Source organism: Aspergillus terreus, genomic scaffold (genome assembly GCF_000149615.1).
Source record: "Aspergillus terreus NIH2624 scaffold_2 genomic scaffold, whole genome shotgun sequence".
Lineage (NCBI taxonomy): Eukaryota > Fungi > Ascomycota > Eurotiomycetes > Eurotiales > Aspergillaceae > Aspergillus > Aspergillus terreus.
Genome location: NT_165925.1, coordinates 630,865 through 654,488, shown reverse-complemented (window position 1 = coordinate 654,488; position 23,624 = coordinate 630,865). Strand labels below are relative to the sequence as shown.

General features: G+C 52.6%; 9 protein-coding genes across 9 annotated transcripts; 3 read left to right on the top strand and 6 right to left on the bottom strand.

Moving 5' to 3' along the window:
• Window positions 1-1,372: 1,372 nt before the first annotated feature.
• On the bottom strand, window positions 1,373-1,884 carry ATEG_01224 (4a-hydroxytetrahydrobiopterin dehydratase; the record flags this gene model as incomplete). The annotated part of the gene is made up of 3 exons (XM_001208589.1): window positions 1,373-1,534; window positions 1,609-1,671; window positions 1,732-1,884. The coding sequence occupies 3 exons, from the start codon at window positions 1,882-1,884 to the stop codon at window positions 1,373-1,375; spliced, it is 378 nt and encodes a 125-aa protein (XP_001208589.1).
• A 1,213-nt stretch (window positions 1,885-3,097) lies between these two features.
• Window positions 3,098-5,000, bottom strand: ATEG_01223 (putative MFS multidrug transporter; the record flags this gene model as incomplete). The annotated part of the gene is made up of 3 exons (XM_001208588.1): window positions 3,098-3,396; window positions 3,447-3,518; window positions 3,581-5,000. 3 exons carry the CDS (start codon window positions 4,998-5,000, stop codon window positions 3,098-3,100), a joined length of 1,791 nt encoding a protein of 596 aa, XP_001208588.1.
• Window positions 5,001-8,479: 3,479 nt separating this feature from the next.
• ATEG_01222 (uncharacterized protein) lies at window positions 8,480-9,604 on the top strand (the record flags this gene model as incomplete). The annotated part of the gene is made up of 3 exons (XM_001208587.1): window positions 8,480-8,929; window positions 9,007-9,406; window positions 9,468-9,604. The coding sequence occupies 3 exons, from the start codon at window positions 8,480-8,482 to the stop codon at window positions 9,602-9,604; spliced, it is 987 nt and encodes a 328-aa protein (XP_001208587.1).
• An 815-nt stretch (window positions 9,605-10,419) lies between these two features.
• Window positions 10,420-11,888, bottom strand: ATEG_01221 (N amino acid transport system protein; the record flags this gene model as incomplete). The annotated part of the gene is made up of 2 exons (XM_001208586.1): window positions 10,420-10,479; window positions 10,530-11,888. The coding sequence occupies 2 exons, from the start codon at window positions 11,886-11,888 to the stop codon at window positions 10,420-10,422; spliced, it is 1,419 nt and encodes a 472-aa protein (XP_001208586.1).
• A 910-nt stretch (window positions 11,889-12,798) lies between these two features.
• On the bottom strand, window positions 12,799-13,662 carry ATEG_01220 (uncharacterized protein; the record flags this gene model as incomplete). Its single annotated transcript, XM_001208585.1, has 3 exons — window positions 12,799-13,120; window positions 13,227-13,336; window positions 13,519-13,662. The coding sequence occupies 3 exons, from the start codon at window positions 13,660-13,662 to the stop codon at window positions 12,799-12,801; spliced, it is 576 nt and encodes a 191-aa protein (XP_001208585.1).
• A 625-nt stretch (window positions 13,663-14,287) lies between these two features.
• Window positions 14,288-15,968, top strand: ATEG_01219 (uncharacterized protein; the record flags this gene model as incomplete). Its single annotated transcript, XM_001208584.1, has 9 exons — window positions 14,288-14,499; window positions 14,547-14,778; window positions 14,840-14,977; window positions 15,036-15,060; window positions 15,264-15,429; window positions 15,488-15,557; window positions 15,606-15,643; window positions 15,881-15,913; window positions 15,962-15,968. The coding sequence occupies 9 exons, from the start codon at window positions 14,288-14,290 to the stop codon at window positions 15,966-15,968; spliced, it is 921 nt and encodes a 306-aa protein (XP_001208584.1).
• A 583-nt stretch (window positions 15,969-16,551) lies between these two features.
• On the bottom strand, window positions 16,552-18,771 carry ATEG_01218 (uncharacterized protein; the record flags this gene model as incomplete). Its single annotated transcript, XM_001208583.1, has 6 exons — window positions 16,552-17,421; window positions 17,485-17,683; window positions 17,738-17,859; window positions 17,923-17,973; window positions 18,025-18,593; window positions 18,660-18,771. 6 exons carry the CDS (start codon window positions 18,769-18,771, stop codon window positions 16,552-16,554), a joined length of 1,923 nt encoding a protein of 640 aa, XP_001208583.1.
• A 535-nt stretch (window positions 18,772-19,306) lies between these two features.
• Window positions 19,307-21,090, top strand: ATEG_01217 (uncharacterized protein; the record flags this gene model as incomplete). The annotated part of the gene is made up of 4 exons (XM_001208582.1): window positions 19,307-19,445; window positions 19,505-20,578; window positions 20,631-20,985; window positions 21,060-21,090. 4 exons carry the CDS (start codon window positions 19,307-19,309, stop codon window positions 21,088-21,090), a joined length of 1,599 nt encoding a protein of 532 aa, XP_001208582.1.
• Window positions 21,091-21,393: 303 nt separating this feature from the next.
• On the bottom strand, window positions 21,394-22,808 carry ATEG_01216 (polysaccharide lyase family 1 protein; the record flags this gene model as incomplete). The annotated part of the gene is made up of 6 exons (XM_001208581.1): window positions 21,394-21,729; window positions 21,781-22,014; window positions 22,074-22,170; window positions 22,221-22,346; window positions 22,413-22,556; window positions 22,609-22,808. The coding sequence occupies 6 exons, from the start codon at window positions 22,806-22,808 to the stop codon at window positions 21,394-21,396; spliced, it is 1,137 nt and encodes a 378-aa protein (XP_001208581.1).
• Between the last annotated feature and the right edge of the window lie 816 nt (window positions 22,809-23,624).

Genomic DNA, 23,624 nt, shown 5'->3' with positions numbered 1-23,624 from the left:
TCGGGTGAATGAAGGTCACAGCGGATGCGACAGATACAGGCTCTCCCACGCCTAGTGACCTTCGCGAAGCGTAAACTGAAACAGGATCCGCATCGAGCGTCTGAACATATATCGGTGGATCAAGAGGCAGATAGGAATCGGACGCAAAGGTGATGGCTCCGTATGGGTCGTGTTACTCCACAGACTACACTGGGACAAATGGAATGGCACGTTGGAGAAGGCGCTGGGTCGGAGATCGTGCATTGATCAGAGGGCGAGGGCTGTAGAGGGGTTGGTCGAATGCAGACCGGCGAGATACTCCCGAGGAGGCGTTGCCTGTGGACCGTCCGTTGATGTCGTGTGGTGTGGAGGTGGATTTGGCCCGGGGATCCAAAGAGTGGTACACCAACGTCAAAGGATTATGGCTCGGCCGTGATCATGACCGTCAACAGGGCAAGCGGTTACTCCCCCGAGTTACATGAGGTCATTGTTTGCCTCATGAGCGTGAAATGTGCCGAGGGGGCAAGATGGGAGATGGGAGTCAGGAGAAAGGTTGACTCCACGCGAGAAATCGTCCAGGCCGGGCACAGTCGAGTCAATCTCCAGGGGAATGATTTTTTACCCTTTGTGTTAAAGCTAAATTGGACGTGCCAATCCACCGGACTAGCTCGCGACTAAGCCAGCTCGCCGGGAGCCTAGGGCGTGCGAAGATCTGAAACCGTTGTCCACAAGCGAAACCCCTGAGTGGAGAGGGAGGATAAAGGAGTTGATGGGACCCGATCCGAGGTCAACAACCGGATGATGCCATTCGAAACGATATTTCACTACCCGCGGAAGCCGTGGTGTTGGAAGAATAGGGGACGCCCAATTGTTGACCCATGACGCGAGACGGTGATTTGCCCATCACGGCGCCCAGTTTGCTCGTGGACGCCCCTGAATCGATTGAATTGACCCCTCGAAGGTCTCCACTCCGGATAACGGTTTTCCGCTAATTGGACTTAGTCCCCTCATCCTAGTTAAGCGATGGTGATCCTTGGGGAGGCGCACGAGGCCGTTGATGATGGCATCTGCAGACTTCCGTGTGAGACACGCATTCCGCAGGATTCATCACAAAGGCTTGCATGAGCGGTGTGATCACCATTCCATCGCAAGGACGTTGTTGGCGTGTATGAAGGATGAGCTTCACTGTGTTTGTTTTGTTCCTGTCGGTTCCGAAATGCGGTGGAGTTCCGCGACTTGCTTCCGCCATGACTAATCTCCCTGACTAAGCGGATCGTCATCACACCTGACTCGCAGCAGGTTCAATAGGTACCTGATCAGCCCTAGATGCCACAGCTATCACAACAATCCAATATACAGTCTTATACACATTGCAACTATACCCGACGAGATACTACGCGCCACTAGGCCCCGGCCCGCACTTCTTGCCCTGTCCCTCCTCCACCGCGCCCATCAACTGCGCGGCCTCTTCACAGAACTGCGCCATGGTGAGATCCTTATCGGTGAGACCCCGGGGCTGGTGAGTGGTCCAATGGATGTCGACCGAGCCAATTCGCTGTCGCCGGGAAATCACTTAGCAGGAGTCCATGTTCGTTTACTCGGGAAGGGGCGTGAGCGGATTCCACTTACAAGGGTCATAGTAGCATGGTGCTTCTTGCTGGTGCTCTGGGATGCGATAACATTCACGAAGCTCTGCCACTCATTCAGCATTCCGTCACTATCCCGGATATCCCCTCCGCGATAAAGACCTACCACTGCCTTGAAGTAGGACTTGAAGTAAAACGTCTTTTTAATCCCCATGCCCTCCTCGTCGAGCGCCCATCCGCGCTGGATGATTGCATCCAACCCTGCGCGCGTGTCACTCGTGTCGGCGCCCTCGGCGAACCGCGGCTGAATTGTAGTCATAGTTGAGAATAAGCGTGGGGCGGGAAGTGTGCGAGGTGATCGGGGAGTCTGAGGATGGATAGAGTGGCTGTTGGTGATGGAAGAGCGTGAAGCGTAAGCCCGGAGAACCACTGTCGATGGCGGAGCGCGTCGGGCACAAAGCGACGGAAGACGAGATACGAACCCTCGGCGGCGGAGTTGAAAAGACCTGACGGCGGCTTCCATGCTGGAGGGTAGAGAGGTATTCAAGCAACAATCCTGGACACAAGCAAACACAATATGCTTGGCGACAGACTGGCCGCCCGAGGTCACATGATGATGACGAAAGACCTCATCCCACTACCTAAGATAGGTATCTATCTCCGAACAGTAAGGAACCAACTCGACGATCGCTAGTGTTTAGGAAATGGACCATGCCACTGTTCGTCTTGGCTTCGAGCTTCCAGCAAAGATTCCAGAACGACGGAAATGGTCTAGTCGACATCGCTAGCTAGCTACCTACGTAGGAACCGATCTGCCGGAACCAGCAATACTAACAGCCATTCCTCTCCGCGCGGCTCATTACAACTTCCGATCTCCCCGCGCTACATTGCATCCAGGCAGCCCGCATTGGTCCGGAGATCGCTTGGGTCCCCGGATTTTGGATGTGGCAGATCTAGATCAGTCTCGGCGCGGAGGGTTACATCGCAGAGACAACTAGGAGTCAATGACGCGAGCAAAAGGATCGTCCATGATACATCCACTATCTGGCGTTCCATTAAGTTCTAAAGGTCCAGCCTTGAACAAAGTTGGGCCTCACAAGCCGACGCCTTTTCCGTCCGGGAAAGGTCTAGGACCGCGCAAAATACGTACACACGAAAAGGAGTTCAACAGGGAAAAAAAGAAGCAAAACGCCACAGAGGAGTGATAGAACATAGAGTGAGACCGGTCGAGGGATCCTAAAGCACGCATCTCCTTGGGGAATCACGCTTTTTGCACGAGTCAGGAGGAAGGCAAAGGGCATTAACGCATTAACTGTAACCGCATGTCGTGGATGACAGATGAAAGAATTCAAAAGAAACAGGTCGGCGACCTGGGACCTGTTTCCGGACACAGAAACCGACTTCCACCTCGAGGCAGCCATGCGGTTGTCGCGGGAGCAGGTGTCAATCTCGTAATTCATTTGATCGTAACATCATCAACATGCGAGTCGGTCTATTCCAAGCCGACGACTTTCAATGTCAAGTGTGCCGGATCACTGGATCACACTATTCCGGCGAGAGGCCACACGAGAATTCGCTTGGGAGGCGGGCCGGGAGGCCACATAGCTGCCGGCTCGGCTCCCCAGAGCCTGCCGAACGCGCAGATTCTGCTGGGATCGAGCAAAAGAGTTTGCCCGTGAGGTCGGGATGTGGGAAAGGCGTCGTCCAGAGTTGTGCAAGACTTCGGCGCGGGCATCGGAGAGCTGCTGGGCGAATGGCGATCTCTTGCGGAGAGTTGGCCCATACCAGTAGATCACGTAAACAGCAATTACCAGGACGAAGGAGATGCAAACTAGACGTTTGTGAGACGGAGGTGGAACAGGCAGGTTGAATGGAACTTACAGAGGATGGTGGAGGCGTATTCGAGGTGGTATTTGCCGCCGATATCTAGCGATGGTGAGATGCGATCCAGAGCTGGGGGGAGGAGCTACACAACTTACTGGTGAAGAAAGGCGTCGCGGGAATGGTGAGCACACCGGCCAAAAAGTCTCTGGCCCATCCATTGCCACCAGTCGCGGAGGCAGAATACGGACCGTATGCACAGATCATGTAGTCAATGGTCGCCATGTAGATACTGTAGTTGGCAATTCCAACAATAGCCGAAAAGACCATGGTTCCAATCCAGTGGCACTGGGGCAGGCTCGTCCACGCAAATCCGATCAGGCCAATAGGGAGACATGGGACAGTATAGAGTAACCACCAGAGCCGGGATTCGTACTGTGTATGCTCGTCCTCTGGCTTCCGTTTGCGCTCAGCGATGTTTCGTTTGATGGCCGGAATGAAGGAGGCCCAGGCAATGAAGTAGCCAACAAGAATGGGGAGGAACGAGAGACCCAAAGCCACGGTGCTGAAGTTCCACTGTTTATACACGAGGCCGAAAGACTGGATAAACATGAAAATAAGAGCGTCACTGAAACCGCTGAGAAGCGACAGACAGAGCACAATCGGCTCGGTGAGAAACATCTTGAACGGACGGACCCAGGTGAGCAAGATCTCTCTCATGGAGAAGCGTTCCTTGAAGGGGACGAGTTCGTTAGGCCCATAGAGGTTGGGGTTTTCGCCACTCTCGCGCTTCTTCTTAGCGATGCGGTCCATCAGGATGGTAGTGCGCGTCTCCGGGACAAGGAGGAGATGAGCGATTTGAACAAAACCGCCAAAGATGAGCTGGATCCAGATATTCCAGCGCCAGGGCAGATACGCTTCGACAAATCCACCGACCACGGGACCAATGACCGATCCACCGACAGAGGAAAACACGACACAGGCCACCGCATACTGCTGATCATCGGCTTCCCAAAGGTCTGCAATCATTCCGAGAGTGACAGAACCACCTGCAGAACTAAGACCACCCAGAGCACGACCCACCATGATCGAGGCAAAATTCGGGGCAAGGGCAACGGGAAGCTGCCAGATATTCACCAGAAACAGACTGGCTTGCAGGATGGGCTTGCGACCAAGCTCTTCACTCCATGGGGCCCAGAGTTCGCAACCGAACGCGTAGAGGACAAGGAAGATCATGGCACCGCAGCGAGCGGCCTGCATACTGACACCAAACTCTTCGGAGATGCCAGTCAGAGCGTTGGAATACAGGCTGGTGTTGAAGTTCATGGAGGTCTGCACAAGAAAGATGACGGAGATGATCATCCACTTGCGCCAGCTGGGAAAGGAATAGCCGAGCTGCTCATAGCACTCATCTTCGGTCAGCTCGACCTTGTCTGACGTATGCTCCAATTGATGGAGGGTGGTAGCAGGATCATTTGCGAGTCCCAGCTCAGTTCTGCGCGGCTTTTCCGTCGCGGGGTCAATGGCCGCATCGGCCTGAGAAGAGGAGGAAACTTCAGACTCGTGGAGTTTATCCTCCGTGCCGAAGTCCTTTCCAGGAGGTGGAGAAGCCATGGTGGGCTCTTGGAGTCAGGTTAGCAAGAAAGTCACGGCATGCAAAGCGTGAAGGGAGAGAGGGAAGGAAGAAGGTATGGGGAAGAAATATTTGCTCGGGTTGACAAAACGCAGTGTAACATGAGGATTGTGACACTCACCAGGGTAAGTCTGTGGTGACCAGAGATCAGGCACAGAGGGTTTGTGTGAGGTTAAGCAGAAGGTGTGGAAGGTGTGAAAGGTTCAAGGAGGATTTAGTTGTATGTGAAGAAGATCACGATCGAGAAGAAGAAGAAAGTGTGGTGAGAGAAGAGAGAAAGAAAGACGGAGTCAGACGGGGAGAGATGAGAAGTTAAGAAGAAAAGAAGAGAGAGAAAGGAAAAGAAAAAGGGCAAGAGAGGAAGAGGGTCAGGGTCTTCTCGATTAGGCAGGAACCCCAGAAAAGGAAAAAGAACGGTCTGGGGGTGGCCCAGCTTGTACTGATGTGTCAGTAATCCCCAACCGGTACCTGCTCCTCCATGTATTTTTGCCTACAGGACGAGGTCACTTTGGGGGAGTGCGTCCACGAGGGACATGCTCCAGACTACATCGCCTCAGCCACCAGTCCACCGATGCTACCTTGTCTTTCGCCAGTAACCTGGTTCGTTCCGATAGAAGATCAAATATGGAGTCTAGGCGACATGCGCATAACTCCGACCACATGGCTGATCGTGGGTGATCGAGATTGGATTTGGATTTGGATGTGCATCTTTTCATCCCTTTCGGGATCCGAGTCTATGTGACATGCTTCGACGATGGACATCGACCTCGGTCCTCCCATCCTCTCCTGCGAGTTTTCTCCTAATCTTGGTGACATACATCCCCCACACTAATACGATTCAATCAACAGATGCAAGCATACTCCGTACTCAGAATACAGGGCTCGTAAATTATCCACTAGACAGACACCCCCGTGATCCCAGTATCAGACGGAGATGGACGGCCCACGGACCATCAAATGCCAAATCGGGACAAGCATTCTTTCCACCTCAAAGCAGACAATTGGAGGAGATCAGGACCGGTTGCCACACTAGCCCTGTTGACCTCCCAGAAATTTTTTTTTTCTCCTAACATCATAACGCGGTCATCTTGTTGGTGGGAAACCGGGAACAGGCTCCACGGGCCAGCAGGAAAGTGCCCGCAATCAGACGAGAATCGGTGGTTTCGGCTTCTCCACCCGGGGTAGAGAATGGGGGAGAGTCCTCCGTACCACCACACTAGAAAAGCCGTTCTGGGCCGAGAGACGCTCTAGGAATGCCCGCTTCGGGAAAGCATGACATGGGGACGGACGGCATTCAGGCCCACACAGTGTACAGGACTGTCGTCCCCATCTCCGCTGCATAATAATACGAGTTCCTGATGGGTATAACAGTAGGGAAAATACACATCAGAAAGTGATCATCACTCTTCCCCGACATCAGGGACAGCCGGTCTCCCCCAACCCCGGACAGAGGTTAGGGTTAAGTTCTGGGTTCCCGACGCAAGGAGTCGGCATTGACGGTCACCATATGGGAGGATTGCGTGGCGGTCCCGAGGCGGTCGGATCCCTACCGACTGGAACCAGCCAGCTTTGCAGGCCGGAGTGGCGCTTGTTGGCTCAGGGTTCCCATTTGGCTGAAGTCAAAAAGTAAGAGAAATCTTGAGGTGATCCACTTGGGGCAGAAAAAAAAGAAAGGCAGGATGCAAGATGCTGGCCCTTTCTCTCAGGTTACTCCAGCTTGCGCCCCCATGTTACTTTTTCCCTGCCTTTGTCCACCCACGGGGATGCTGACCGAGTCTTTCCGGAGAGGCCGCTTATGACGTCAATGGGAGTTAACCCTGGTTGTCCATCCTCATCTTGAAAGAACCAGGTAACTTATACTGTAGTTACTGGTTGTGCCCTCTGTCTACCATTGAACCTAAATCTACGGAGAATGGTCTTCTCGAAGATCCAACCCGTCCTGTGGATCTGTGTCACTCTACGTGCTTCCACCAGGATACGTACAACATGACGATCCTGGTGTCAAAAGAGTGGCGAAGTTACAAAATCCCCGTTAATAAATAATACTCCGGATGATCATCATCGAGCAATGGCTTTACAACTGTGCAGTTGCAGGCGAAACCAGACAATATAGAAACGCCTCCGATCTGCGGCCACGTTCATCATCAGATGCAACCTAATCACCCAAGCCACCTCCCAACAGTCGCATCGCAGACAAGCAACAGTGGTGCAACTGTTGCGCATATCCCCCACGTAAATCCCTCACGTCAATAAAAGCCGCAATACGCATGAAAAGGATCGAGGTCCGGGAGCGAGGATCATCGGCGTTGGACCATGGGATCGCGTCAACATTAAGCAACATCGCATGAGGCTAAGGTCTTGTCTGACGAACTAACTAGCGGCGCCCAGTCAATCGCCAAGCGCGCCGAGTCGCCCGGTGAGCCCTCAGGTAAGATCCGGCCGATGAGAAAGGGCTTGTTGCGAGTGGTTGTGCTGCATTGAGAGCATGAAGCTCGTTTGTTTCACCGTAGAATGTTCGATTGCATCGGATTCTCGTATTTCCAAATCCCTCGTGGGGCAGATATGCAAGGAGAATCGACAGGTATCACATGTCCCCCTTACATTCTAGGCAGATAGACACGATGGTCTGATTTGGGTCAGAGCCCTACCGACACCGATATTACTCCGTAGATCAGGCCAGACTCCTACTATAAGTTATCGAACGATGGAGTAACCAAGTTAACCAATGAGTTGACTTTAGCCGATCGCCGATTAGGCTTATCACGGATGCATTGTATCGCCTTATCCTTCCACCGACTCTGCCTGAACTTTGTCACGCTGTGTAGTACAGCGTTATAGTGCAAGTAGTCGCAGAACAGCCGCGACTCTAGACCATTCCGAGCCCACCCGAATTGGGCCAGGTCGGGCTGTTATAGCATTTAAAATAGTATCGGTCTGTCACGAGACCTGTTTGGATTCTACACATGCCAGAGCATCGAGCGTACTTGTCTTGGAATATATCACGCTCTAGTAGCCGATAACAGACGTAAAGTACCCCGTTTGGGAAATGTGAAAACATTTGCGGACTTGAACTGATCAGCCAAAATAGCAACACTATGAATATCGGCTGAGCACCAATTCCGTGTTGCTTCCAGAGCATTATTTAGCCAGAGATCCGCATACCATCTGGCGGCTGTAACAAGCCGCTTTCTGTTTTCGGGTAGCGGGATGCTGCCTAGCCCAATCGGGAAATCCTGCTGTGTCAGCATAGACACCGCCTGCTGGAACGGGGTCACCGCCTTGCATCCTCTCAATAATGACGGCGCAATTCATCATGGCTTTGCAACAACAATCATTCTGTTGTAGATCGTTCTTCGGCCCAGGAACAACTCTTCTCCATTACGCCGTTTCCAGACCTCCATCTCCCAATCAGTGTACACGCCTATGTTATAGTTCCCTCTCTGGATACCTCCTCCTCACCATGTGTCCGGATATCAACTCTCTCCCTCCCTCTCGACCCTCCTCTCGACCCTCCTCCACCTCCCCGCAACAGTCGCGGAATCGTCCTTCTTCGTCCAACACGTCGCAACCTGCCTCATCCAGCGTTGCTCCCAGGACACCAGCGAACATGAATGGCTCCAGCAACCAGTCCCATATGAATCGGAGAGGAAACCCTCGCGGTCCTCGTCGATACTCTGCGACTCCGTGGGAGATCGTCGACATCGAACGTCGTCGATCTGGGGGAGGCGATGGGGAGCACATCGACGATTCTGTGCCGACCTCTGACAACCATCGCCATGTATTTCGCACATCCAGCCCGTCGAGTCTCGGAGGCAGCCCCATCATCACCACTGGCGATCCCCATCACCAACGGGCCCCGTCGTTGGGCGAGTTGCATCAGGAGCTCGAAAACGAACAAGAAGCGCAAGTGGTACGCGCTACATTGGCTTTGACCTCGGCTCTTGCAAACCATTTGTCTCTGGATGCTAATGACTTTGTTGTGCTCAGAACCGGCTCTTGCAGATGATTCGTAGTCAACAAACCCAGCTCCAGCAACTCCAGCAGCAGCAACACAACACTCACGGCACCGTCGTCGATGACTCCGCACCATCGGATCGCTCTTCATCCATTCCGCCTGTTCCTCCGCTCCCTCCCCTTTCAGGCACAAGCAATCGATCGTCCCTGTCTCACCGCCGTCCGTCCCGTCCGTCGAGTCAAACGGCTTCCCCCCCAAGTCTCCGACCCCTAGCCGATCATCCACGGGGCCCGGAGACGCTGGAGTGGGTCACAGGGACTAGTCCAAGTCAGACTCGCCGGAGCAGCAGGGATGAGACTGCGTTCTACCAAGCCGAGGCAGCTATGCTAGGCAGAGAGAACCAGATCCTGCGCCAACGCATCCGTGAACTAGGTGAGCTCTCCCAATACATTCACCACCATCCTCCGAAAAACTGCATGCTGACAAGAGACAGAACGCCAGGTGAGCGAGTTGACAGTATCCGCAGCTGAACGGTCGGCCACGCCACCTGCCGCTGAAGGGGCTGCAACCACCGATCCCCACGCGACAGTCGGTGCAGGATCGGCTGGTGAGTTCACGGACAAACCCTGACGGGAGGAGGATATTTTTCTGCACAGTGTCTGATTGGTCCTTCTCCAGACCCCAGATGATCGCCACGGAGATTCTTCTGCTTGCTCCGATTTATGTTGGGCTCGAGACTATGGGAATACAATTCTCGGAAAGGCCATGCCAAGAATCTGCGCATGATGCATTGAGTACCAATGACTACATTGTATTAGTTTCATAGGAGGGGCAAGCGCAGATGCATCGGGCCTAGAGGACAAGGTTGGTGGCCTGGCTGCATCATACGCAAGGAGTCGATGCTTGCTCAGCTGAGATTACGATGCATAATCGAAGCACTCCCTGCACTATATTTCTTATGCAGGCGGCTGGTCAGCTTTGGCAGTTAGCGAAGTTCGCCTCGCACTCTAAAGGTTGAAAGGATGCGTCAAGAGTTGTTGTCATTGCCCTTACATATCTGCATCAGTCGGCGAATCAATCGTGGCAATTAATTCGAAATCTCATCTAAAACTCATCTGTGATGCATTCCCTACTTACAATAACAATATGCTGTGTTGTATTATTGACACGATGCTACATGCATTGTTCCACTTTCTTTCTCTTTGTAAGTGATATCACAGCCGTTGGCATATTAAGACGTTGATAGGTGTAGCTTACAGCTTGAGGTTGCATTAGACACCAGTGTACATAGGTATGTAAGGCTCTCGTACAAGGTTGGTACACAAATTCTACCGATACAAGAACTATGTCGCAATTCAATAATCCATACAATGCTACATGATCTTCGCAGCTCTGGCTCCCTTTTGCACCATTTACACGAATCTACCAACATCGAACAAGCAGACCTATGAGACCGCAGCACAGCTAAACGGACTCCTAACTTTCCCAGCGCGGTAGCGGTATCGCTATAGAAGTCAGCAGATCAGCCGTCAACCACAATCAACACAACACTCACTATATCCTCAATGCTCGAGTACAGCCCGCAGACCAGCACAGCCAGACCAAACAGACACACCAGCCCGTTCAGCAGGGCCAACCCCAAATTCCTCCGCGCATACCACTTCCCCCTCCGCAGAAGCACAAACCACATAACAGGCGGCAGATAGAACGAGAACCCAGACGTGAACAGCGACGACGCAATAGACAACAGGTCATCGAAGAACGGAATCGCCTCGGCAATCACCCACGCGACGCTCGTGATGGCCGCAACGACCGCCAGCCAAGTCGCCCAGCCCTTGCGCGTGTTGATATACCGCGTCACGCTGTCCGCGTACAGCCTATGGTGCACCATGCGCCCGGAGACGATCGTGTTGATGGATCCCGAGATGAAGATGACGGGCAGCGCCACGCCGAACGCAACCCGGCTGATGGTGCTGCCAGCGGAGAGCAGCGCGGGCGACTGCACGTCCGGCCCGACGAAGGCGTAGATGGTCGCCCCGGTGACGGTGTAGATGCAGATCTCCAGGACGCCGAGCGTGAGGATGGCCTTGGGGAAGTCCGCGGGCGTGTGCATCTCGCTCATGAAGGAGAACTGGCACGCGGCGAACGAGTACGCGAAGATGATGTTGCCCAGGGCGATGTAGACGTCCGTGAAGGTGACGTGCGGCGAACGGAGCGCTGTCCAGGGTACGGCGGCCAGGCCGCCGGGCTGGTTGGCGGCCTGGACGCCCGTTGCGACGATCGTGATGCCGATAGCGGAGACGATGGAGGCGAAGTCGATGTATCCGAGGATGGTGACGTCGGCGAAGGACGACGGGATGGCGAACAGGAAGAGGACGACGGCAGCGACGACGCCGAACACCACGGAGCAGAGGGTGCTTTCGGTGATCATGCGCAAGGCGATGGTCCCCGTCAGACAGTGCGAGCCTACGACGAAGACGAGCTGGATGATGAAGACGGCGGAGAGCAGCTCGTACCCGAACCGGCCCATCAGCAACGTGCCGGCGTCGCCGTAATGCTGCACAGACGGGAAGGCCAGCTTCACCTGGCCGATGATGTAGGATGTGTAGATGGCCATCAGGCCGATGCCGACCACGCACACGACGCCGACGACCATGCCCAGCGGTGCAAAGGCGGAAGGGATCGAGAGGGAGCCGAGCGCGATGGCTTGGACTACCAGCATGAGGGTGAGCTGTTTCCAGCCCAGACGGTGGTATTTTGCCTCCCCTGTCGCGGTAAGCTGTTCTTCGACGTCGGTGACTTTGCCATGGTGGACAGAGTCTGCCGCGTGCGAGTCGCGGCGTTTCCTTTCTGCATTGTATAACTCGGATGCTTGGGTATGGGTCTCTGGGAGGATACTGCTGTGGTCGCTCATGATTGTGATGGAGGAGGAATCAGAGAATGGCCAGAGCATTCGAGGGAGTGCGAGCGCACTAGGCGTCTTCTTTTGCACCCAACATCCATACAGCGTCTCCATCCCCGGATTCACATCCGGCCCCATACTCCATTCTTGTGGAGAGGATGGGGCGAAGGACGTCTGGAGAACCCCAGAGTCATCCACCTCGTCTGTTTTGCTCGATTGGCATCGTCGGCCCCAGCTGGGGGACTAATTGTAGGCCATTGGCCGATATCGTCGTTTCTCCATCGATGGATCGTCTCAACGACACAGATAGTTGGAGATGACCTGGAGGGCCGGTTCATATAACGTAATGAGCTCTAGTATGTCTTGTGGATTGGACGATGCTTCTTGATATTGAGGCGGACATCAGGACTATAAGAATTATGCAACCAGATAGGGCATACGTATGGCCCAAGAGCGACATCCGAGAGCCAAGTGTGTCTCTAGCAGTCAGTCATTGTTATCTTCCATTCAGTTCCCTACCACCGACTGCGGAGGGTGGTGGAGAGACGAATATAGCGTGCGAAGCGAGGTTAGTTAGTCTGATGAAGACAGCGCTGGCAGGTTGGTCTAACCAATAGACTCAGTAGAAAGAACGACGCCTGTGGAGAAGGATCCTTTGAGCATATCGGCAAGCTTCCACGTCGGAAACCGCCGTGGATGCAGTCCGGATGTACATCCGGGCGAAGTTCCTGGCGGAGGAGACCATCTGTTCGAAAGTATTTCAAGGCCGTATTCCTGGCCGGTCTTCTACCTGCTTTACTCATTATATTTATAGTATCCTTCATTCGTGTAAATGTAATTGACTTGAGGAAAAGCTACTAGGCAGTGGATAGTGTTAGCTATACCAGGTGCACCGGCCGAGGATGAATCCCGGATCCGACGTCTAGAACTCCAGATCACTAAAGACAAACCGCATCATGGCTCCCTCCAGGGTCAAAGGATCAAGAACATTCTCAGTATACTCCGGCCAGTCGTCAATCAACTGCAATAAAGGGAATATATGCGCGTATTCCCAGTACGAGGGATACAATCCCGCCGTTTCCCAGTCCACCAGACCAGCTACTTCATACTTTTCATCATTCGTGACAGACTTGGCAGCCTTCCTCACGAGGACATTCTCTTTGTAGAGATCTCCGTGGGTGAACGTCGGCGGATGATTGCGCAGGGCATATGGGAGGTGGCGGGCAAGAAAGTCGGAGAGAAAGCTGTGACTCTTAGATTCGCTCCACATGGTTTGTGAGCGAAGCGCGATGGCTTTTCCAAATTCTTTTTCCGTCTGGGGCGGCAGCTCCTTCACGAGAGAAGAAATACCTGTGGGGGATGGGTCCTCGATTGACACTGCCGTAGAATCCGGGCGATGGCAGCGCTCTCATTTCATCGAAGGTGCATCGCAATTGTCCGACAATTAAATTTTTATTTGCCTGTGAGCGAAGGCCACACCGTTCCTAGCGAAACGCCGGGAACATATCCCATAATGATATACACGGTGTCCTGATCGCGGTACATGGCGTAGAGTCGTGGCGCTGCGATGTTGAGCCGTTCTTCAACAAAAAGAAGAGCATATCCCTCATTTTCGGTCATAAGGGGAGCCATATTTCACTACATATGTGTCTCTGATCACGACCAGGCGCCCACCGTAGTCTGATCCCTTGGGAAGGGTTTGTGTTGCCCGTTCAATATCATCCTGATCTGAAAGAGGCGCTGGTAATTGACGAGCATCCCGGAAATACGGAAGGGAGAATGGCATGGTTGGAGGCGCGTACGGTTGATTGCCTGGGAAAGCAGCCGATACCTTCTATATATATGTCGAACCATGGATAGACATGTGCTTGCTCCCCCTGAGGCGGTGATATCCATGAGAGCCATAGCAAGGCGCTTATGCAAGGTGGTAAGCTATCCGGTAAGTTGGGCGTCCATTGAAAATCTAGTTACGTTCCTACGTGTTAAATAATAAGTAATGCGTATCTCTGATCTTTTCCGTGTCCGAGCGGAGCAGATCGCTGAGCCTAAGGCCGGACTGAACTTTACCGAGTGAGTTGGTATATAGAGTTGTGACTTCTGTATGAAGCATTAACGAACGGAGCAAACAGATGCTCCCCACCGGCTACAAAGACTCGTTCCGATACTTGGTATGATAATAACTTCCGACGATATATCCCAAATAGCATGTCCATAAATTCCTTACTCGGTGACTTCCGACTGCAACTCGGGAAATGCTGATAAGCCGAGTCTCGATATCCGGCGGCTCGGAAGAATACGACAGATGACGATTATTCAGACCGAAAGCACCGATAAATACCAGCGGTGAGGAGATCCCTGCAGTTCCAACAATCTCAACTGACATTCTGCTGCACAGACTCACTTCAGCCGCCATGCCTTCACAGGACTCTAAAATCATTATCGTCGGAGGTGGCGTCTTCGGCCTCAGTACTGCTCTATGGCTCGCACGCGGCGGGTACAAAGACGTCACCGTGTTTGATAGATGTGCCTTTGACCGGAACTTCTATGATCCTTCCAACGGCTGCGATGGCGCCTCAGCAGACATCAACAAAGTCTTTCGCATGGCCTACGCAGACAGAACCGAGTGAGTTGCTCCTGGTTTGTGTGGCGACAATGCTAATATTTGCGTAGTTACCAGGACCTGGCGATCGAGGCGAGAGATTCATGGGTCGCATGGAACAAAGCCATTGCCGAAGCTGGCGCCTCCGACCTGCCCAAGGGGCTGACTCCAGAGGATAAAGTCTTCCATAACTGTGGGACGTATTTTCTGGCCGAGGGAGCGGAAATGAGAGACTACTATGCGGATAGTTTGGACAATATGGCTAAGACGGCGCCGGAGTTTCGCAAAATGCAATTTGTCAAGGTACCAATGCTACATTCGCCAGCTAATGACTGTGGTTCACGCTAACACTGTCTATCATTAGGGAAATGCAGACGATGAAAAAAGGCTCCGCGAGATTGATCCGAAATGGGCGGAAAAGTATCACGTTATAGACAAGATCAACGGCGGAAACACCAATGGTTTCCTCGATATCCAGGCAGGAATCACAATCGCAGATAAAGTACGTTGGAACTGCTTTGGTATTCTCATTTGTACTGATACGAATTCACCTGTTCCAGGCCTGCGTCTACGCAAGATTCTTATGTGAACAAGCCGGAGTCAAGTTTATTCTGGGCGACCCTCATGGAAAGCTTTCTAACTTGATCATTGAGAATGATGGCGTAAACAATAAGGTCGCCGGAATTCAGACCTGTGATGGAGTTCGTCATTTTGGAGACCTTGTCATCGTAGCCGGTTCAGTCTACCCATATTCTATATACATCTACCGGAGACTGACGAACGTACAGCCGGCAGCTGGACTGCATCCATCATCCCCGAAGCCCACCAGACAGTGGAAGCGACAGCAGGGATATTGATGTTCATCGACATTCCAAAACACAGACAGGACCTTTGGAAGAGATTCCACCCCGATAACTACCCTGTGTGGTCCTACCGCAGGGGGGATGGAGACAAGTCAGTCCAGTTTTGCCCAATGCCCTTCCTCTCCAGAACAGCGGCTGAATGATCATAGTTACTATCAAGGTGGCGGATTCCCGATCTCGAAGCAAGGGCGTCTCAAGTTTGGCTTTCGCGGTCGAAAGGTATGGTCCCAAGCCTCTTCATGACCTTAATGCTCACCACCGAGACAGTTTACCAACTTCCGAGACCATCCAACGCAACCGAATCTGTAAGTCTCGTGCTTCGAACAATGTTCATATGAGCTGACAAGAAATAGCCGGATTTCGACACCCCGAACCAAGTACACCGACGAGCGCATTAACACGGTGCCATTGTATGGCCTCTCGCGCATGAAAGAGGTTATTGCGCAAGGCTTTCCTGAGTTGGTAGAATTTGGCTTCTCGGATAGTCGTGTGAGTTCGTTTGCAGAATTTGCTCACTTGATCATACTAACTGAATGGCCTAGCTGTGTTGGTATACGGACAGTATCGACAATGATGTGAGTATCGTTGCCACCAGGCCTTGTCGTTCCCTACTAACGACATAGTACGTAATTGATTACGTGCCTGGGTATTCCGATACCCTGTTTATCTGTACAGGTGGCTCGTTAGTTGCCCTACTCATCTGCCAGTCCTCGTCAGTTCACTAAATGTATACACAGGGGCCATGCCTTCAAATTTCTGCCTGTCCTGGGCAAGGTATGTCCATGCACCCCAGCACCGTCCGGCCTCAATCACTGAAAGCGTGATAGCATGTAAAAAACCAACTCGAGCGTGTGTCTGATCAGTTCACCTCGTCCTGGAGGTGGCGCACTGCCGTGCAAGGCAAACCTAATAACGGGCTGTCCGAAGGAGAGAATGGTCCGAGGGAAATTTCCAAGCTCGAAATGGCATCCGGTGGGTTCCAGTCCCAAAGTGGCTGCGTAGTCGGGTCGGAGTGCTGATTCTATGATAGAACGAGACTTCAAGTTCAAGCAGGTAAGCTCATTTATGTGATAATGGAGTGTCAAACTCATAATATGCAGAATCCATTGGAGAAGCTGTAAGACGAGTATCAAGCTCCTCAAGAAGGGGTCGTTGGAGCAGAACAAGATTGAGTCTTCCTTTCATGTACAAGGAGAAACCATTGATATTCACTTTATAAACTCCCTCCACTATCAGGCTGTACAATGAAATTGTTAACAAAGCTCGCCGAAAGCCCCTCAACCCCATCCAAAGCCCCAGCCTCGGCCATGTCATATATCAAATGTGCCCAGTCCCCATCACCAGACAGATCGAACGAACCCGGCGGAGAGAGTGGGGGCGGGTCTTCTTGGTATCTGTTGATAACCATGGTCACCGTACGATTGGCGAGAGCCTCGAACGTATCGCGGTAGGGGGCTGCTCCATCCCATCCTTCAGCTATAGCCACGAGTACCATGGTGCAATCTGTGCATGTCTTAGTCACGTCTTCTAGCCGCACCGATGCCCGGATCGTCGGCGACGTCCAAAGACAATGCAGGTATGTCAAACCAGCCAAGAAGAGACAGTGAAGAGTTCCCCAGGTGTACCGCACGGCTGTGCCGATATATAACTGGCGATAACCCTGGCAGATGTTCCTGGACGCTCGCAGGCACTCGTCGAACATACGACGAGACGAGTCTTTATACTCCGCTAGTCGGTCGCGGTAGAGGAGGAGTATCGTGTAGTCATAGTTCAATTCATACCAGGTGCTTATCGAAAAGATCGACAGGTCGTCTTTCGTCCCTGGCCGAGACGGGGGGGCTGTGGCCAGCCAGTCGTCCAGGTCTGCCCGTAGTTGCTCAATCCGAGAAACGTATTCGTCGGCTTCGAAATTTGAACGGGATACGTCTGAGAAGAGCGAGGTGTGGATTCGACTCCAGATGCGCCGGAGCTTGAACACATGTATGGCGGTCGACATTGTTGTTAACGGCTGACTGTTGTCGGTCCTGCAGGGACAAGTGATTCCAGCCTCCGTGATGGAAGAGTCGTCGACATCCGACGGAAACTACAGGCGGAATGAAATTAGCGCCAAGTATCTGCAATGGAACGTCTGAATGAAGTTGAATACCTCAGCGTCCACTTCCCGCAATGCAATACCTAGAGGCCGGCCCAGTCTCAGAGCGATGGTGCAATCGATTCCCTGGGCAACCCAAAAGACCTTTTTTCGCATTTCTCGCTGGAGGGGATTGGCGGTCGGGACGAGTCGCTTGGAGCCCCGGTGGTAGCCCAGTTCGATACATTGGCGCAGTGCGAGGCCGGATATCTTCCTAGATGGCGATTAGACACTGTTGCCAACACAAGTGCGTGGAAACCGGTCGTACCATAGGGATGGGCCAGTCGGAGAGCGGAGAGAGTACATGGCGTAGCACAGCAGGGCTTGAATGGACTTGAGGTTATCATTCGATAGCACGTCGGCGTAGAGCTGAGCGGACAGGTAGAATTGCTAGATATCATCAGCTTCTAGTATTCAGGAAATGAATATATCCGGCGGGAGGAACCAACGCACTTCAGCCGAGGACTGGGTTTTAGATTGGAGCAGAGCAGCGACAGCATACACCTGTATCCAGCATCAGCAGACCAGTTACAAAGTAGCTCTGTCTGAGCTTACCATGTTGAGGAAGAACAATGCTGCCGAAGGGAGGCTATCTGCGGTGAAATCTTCAGGTGGATAGTAAAGTGTTGTTTCCCATGCCCGGAACGTCGGTTCATGGAGGAAGGGATACTGTGGATGAATGTATTTGAAATAGGCATCACTCAGCGCTACTGCGACATCATATTCAGGCAGCATACACGGTGACGGCGATGACTGACGTCTGTTACCCACGGCGCCTGAGCCTTGTTCAACGGGGAGATCCCGACTGAGCGAGCGGTTGATGATGTGCGAGAAAGCGAACGCGGACGAAGAGCCTAGATACTGCGGCTCCATCTGGGTTGTTCGGAAGTCCAACATGCCGACTCTCGAGGCCAAATCGTTCGCTCTGTCCGCTCGCCCATGCGTGCAGGCGTTCGACTGGGCGCTGTCGGGGTCGTTGCATGAAGTCACCGAACGGGGAGTCTGCGAAGAGTCTGAAGGGTCCCGTTGGTCGCGACCTTCTAGACTGGCGACGCGCTCCTCGAGCCATTCCACGTGGTTGCGAGGACGGTGTCTTTTGGTCTGGGGGTCTTGGACAAGACAGGCTGTTGAGGTAGATGAGCCGCCGGCCTCGTACGTGTCATATCACTTTACTGGAGTCTCCCCCTTACAGGTACCAGTCCTACTACAATTGCCACAGGCGGGAATGCCCTCGTCACACTGCCGGAGAAGATCAACATTCGCACTGGATGGGATTCGCCAGGGTACAAGGTCCACGTTCATATTACGTACCTTCAGCTTCTTGTCCTTGCAGTTCATGCATGCCTGACGTGCTCGGCTTCCAGCAACACGCCGCCGCCGGTTGACCCTGAACAGGGTATTTGGGCCCAATGTCGGTGGCATACTGCCTGGAGGGCAACGTCAATGTGTTGGGATGGAGTGGCGGTGGATGTGGATACTGATGATGATCGTCAATGCGGGGAATATGATACGCATGGACTCTGGAGATACAGGCCGAGATACAGGCTGGGATCGAAGCGGTGTATCAGCTCAGATGCTTGAATCAGTGCTCGGAAGTTTCCGGATAAGTACTAAGTTACGACAGGTCATAAAGTACCAGTTCTTTGTGTCCGATTCGTTCTTCGTATTCTTCCGAACTGCCTCGGATGGGGTCGCCATCCTGATATCAGCACGATATAGTCGGTCAGTGGACATGGTGGGTTTCGCTATCAAACACAAACGAAGCATGTCTATAAATATGGTAAATGTCCGCTCACTTATCAATTAGACCTCCCTGATAGTCAATCCCCAGAGGATAATGGCTTTCAAAGAAATATTTACGCGCTCAGTGCTGGCGAACTATGCACGCAGTATTCGGGAAACTCCACGAGAGATGATGGTCAATCCACGTCTGCTCATATCCTGCGCTGTCTACGCTTTGGCAGGCCTACCGCCATGTCAGTCCCCCTCCGCAGGTCGTGGGTAATCGTGGACGTTGTGGACTGACAGCCACCAGCCTGGGACCAGGGATCGACCTCTGTGGTGTCCTCGCTGCCAGGCTTCCAGAAGCAATATAATATTGAATCCGGCGCAAAGGCCAGCGACGTCCAGAATCTCATCTCAATCATCTACATCGGCTATGCGGTCGGTGCGGCCTGCTCATTTTTCGTCAACGATCGAATTGGTCGCCGATGGTCGTTTCGTCTCTATGCTACGATTTGGATCGTGGGACAGATCATCGCGACGTGCTCTCCGAATCGGGCTGCACTATACACCGCGCGAATCATATCAGGCATAGGAATCGGCTCTCTCAGCGTCACGGGCCCGTTGTCTATCGTTGAGATTGCACCGGCGGAGATCCGCGGCTTGCTCACAGCTTGGTACACGGTGGCCATGGGCAGCGCGCTATTCATCGCGGTCTTTTGCGTATATGGCGCTTATCTGCATATGCCTGCCGGTCGACTGCAGTACCAAGTGGTCTGGTTCTCGCCGGCCATTTTCATGGCTCTCGCTGTCCTCGCGAGCTTCTTCATCAGCGAATCCCCCAGGTGGCTGATGATGACGGGCCGACGAGACGATGCAATCGCGGTGTTGTCCGAGGTGCGATGTCTGCCTTCGGACCACCCTCGCCTGCAGAAAGAGATCAACGATATCGAGGATTCGCTGCGGGGAGTGGGCGCCAGCTTTACGGAAATCGTCAAAGAGACGTTTACCGTTCCCTCCAACCTGCGACGTCTTCAGCAAGTCTTGATCTCATATGCCCTCGCTCAACTGTCAGGCGCCAACTCCGTGACATCTTACTTTGTCCCGATCATGAGTATCATCGGCCTGGGCGGAGGAACCGATCGCAGCATGTTCTTGAGCGGCATGTACTGCCTGTCCAAGTTCTTCTTCACCCTCCTCGCCTCGTTTTTCTTCATCGATGCCCTCGGACGGCGCCGATCTCTATTTATCGGCATATCTGTGCAGCTGCTCTCACATATCTACATTGGCGTGTTCATCAAGTACCACCAAGAAGGTTCTGTCCCTTCTGGTGCGTCACAGGCAGCGGTGGCAGCACTCTTTTTCCATGCTTTTGGCTACGCCATCGGTAAGTACTACTGGTGTAGATGAGCTAGACAGCGTTTACTGATCGACAACAGGACTCTTGGTCCTTCCATACGTCTTTGGGGGAGAGCTTTGGCCCAACCGGATTCGTTCGTTCGGTGGCTCGGTCGGCCAAACATTCCACTGGCTCTTCATCTATGCCATCAAGTACAGTATCCCGTCGCTTCTCAAGAACACGGATAACTGGGGGGCGTTTCTCTTCTTCGCCGGCTGGTGCTTCCTGGGACTGGTCTATGTGTTCTTGATGGTGCCGGAGATGGCGGGTCTGAGTGTCGAGGAAGTCGATGCGCTGTTTAAAGGCCCTTGGTTCAATGCGTACAAGCGTGTTCAGAGACATCCAGTGATTGACAGTATTGAAAGTGGCGACGATGCGTCTCTAAGGAAACAAAAGTATATCTCTCCTTTTCGGTTTGATAATGCTCCATATTTGGACAAGTCCTAGTTTACTAACTTGACACTTATAGGCACAACGAAGAAGCCGCGATAAAGGATTGAGGGGATTACATGGTAGCCGTTCTGGTTAATTAGTGCTTGATAATTGCTGAGTCTCTCTGGTAGGGACTGAAACCGAATACATGAGCTTGGGATGAACCAATGGCTCGGCCTCTTTCATGCGGTCCATGATGCGTAAATTAATCACTCAAAGCGATTTCAGGACAATTTGAGGGCAATTTGGAGAGGGTAAACAAGTGTAAAACACATACGCTGCCTGCCAAGGTAGGCCGTGTGAATCGGGACAAAAAATATGGCAGGACACAGATGATATGTGCACTGCTGAAAGGACATCCATAGCCAGTATCACAGCTTGCCCTGTCCAGCATTCGACGGCACACTACTCTGTGCAACAGTGTATGCCGAAGCAGACGCAACATTCTTGCCCTGGAAGTTCACCAAGAAGCCCGTGTCGGCGGAACTGAAAGTGCCGGAGCTTCCAAATCCATTCACCTGGCACACATGGCCCAAGTATGTGGAACAGACCTGGTTTGTGTTCGAGTTAGGCGAGGTAAACAGTTGGCCGTCATCTTCCTCCAGAATGGTGGGGACGTTCTGGAACACGTTTCCTTCTGCTAGCACATAGCCACCTGCGCCAATCTCAAAGGCATGACCGGAAATGTCGTACCAGTAGTTGTTGACCTAGTGACTATTAGAAGGGTACTTTCAACATAAGGTGTCGGCATAACTCACCGCGTGGAGAAGTGTGTTAGATTGGACCTTGGGACTTCTGCCGCTCATATGGTATATGTAGTTCCCTTTCAGGGTGACCATGTCGTTGGACCCGGCGAAGTAGATGCCCCAGTAATGGTATCCATTGCATGTTGCGGAATAGTCTGAGACTCCGTTGAAGTACGAGTTGGAGACTGTCACTCGGTTGGAGGCACTGGTACCGAGGACAAGGTGTTGGCGGCCGATGCGAGCAGTCTGTAGTGTATCTCGTGTTAGTATCTGCTGTATGTTCACTTTGATTCCAGAGATCATACCGTGACATGGTCAATCCAAACCATATCGCAATTGTTCAGTGTGATGGCATCACCACCCCAGACATACTTGGGGTTGATATCGGTGATTGCAATGTTCCTATACGCCGTCAACGAGCGTCCCACGACTGAAGCATGCATTGGCCTCACTGGATAATAACATTCTTGGCCCCACTGACAATGCGAATACCCTTGCCCTTGATCACACCACTGGACCCCTGGCCGATCAAGGTCTTGTCGGAAGTGATAGTAATCCCAAGGACGCCGGCGTTGTCACTGCAACATCATTAGCCATTGGTGTGGGGAGACAAGAGGGAGACAGGGGATAGTCAAGTGACTTACTAGGAGACCGAGGCAGAGGGCGCATTGGGCTGATAATTAGTACACCAATTGTCTTTGTTGATGGCCAGCTGGCAGTTCGAGGCCGTACCCCAGGGAGCACAACCCGTCCCGGTGGTAGTTCCTTCGCTGCCTCTGAAGTCGAATCTAACAGACAGTCAGTCAGCAGCGCTGGTTCCTATCAACAGATGCTACTCACGTTTTGGTCAGCACGACCACGCGCGGTTGACTATCCTTCAGGTAAGATACAAGCTCGCTGATGGTGCTGGGATACACCGGAGTTGCGCTGCCACCACCGGTGACGCCCTTTGCAAATCCCTCTGCGGCTCCAGAGACGCTGATAGCAGAGGACAGGGAAGCGATGCTTATGATCGCCGTGATGAAAGCCGGGAACTTCATGATCGCGCGTATCACCTGGCAAATGCTGACAAGAGCCTGTTGTTTGGATATCTGGGTGGCGTGACCGCTGGTTATATATGTCCTGCTCCGCACTAGTTTTCTCCTGAATGTCCCACTATCACCAGCATGATGCCTGGAAGACCTCCGTGCCCAGAGGGTCTTGTGGCTATACTAGAAAAGCCATTTCTCCGGCCAAGGGGCATTTATTGGTGGATATCCAAATACGCCGGTACTTAATTTAACGTGAAGAACTCGGCCCCGCAAATGCCGGCAAATCGCGCGGCCTTTAGGGCTGGCGATACTCACTGTCATGCAGGCTAGTCTTAGCCAAGCCCTACTAGATGCTAGTCAGCTCCAGTGCCGCCGGAGAGCGAAGTCCTGAGGTCTCTGAAGCGGTCATGCTCTCAAGCCAGATTGCATTCGAAGGTAACAACTGTCATCAATAGGTGAGGATCAGGATTGGAAGGAGGACCAGATATGCTTGGGCTTGCAAAAGCAACGAATACTTCCGTGGGAATTGAATCCCAGAGACAATATTAGTGGAAATTTGCACTAGAAATGCCTCAGGGTGGGTGTGACGCTTCCTACTGGAGCATTTTTTTTTACAGGGCTACCAGACCGGAATCATAAGTGTTAGCTGATCTAAGCCAGGGTATAGTTCTTTTTTACGTTAATTTATCGTCCCATGGCATGTAAAGAAGTAGGTGGAAAGAATATAATCTCTAGTCTCGAACACCCGCTATGCTTGTTTGATTTAACTCTGTCGATCACACCTGGGCTCGATCAAAAGAGATCATCACTGAATTAGAGGCCTTT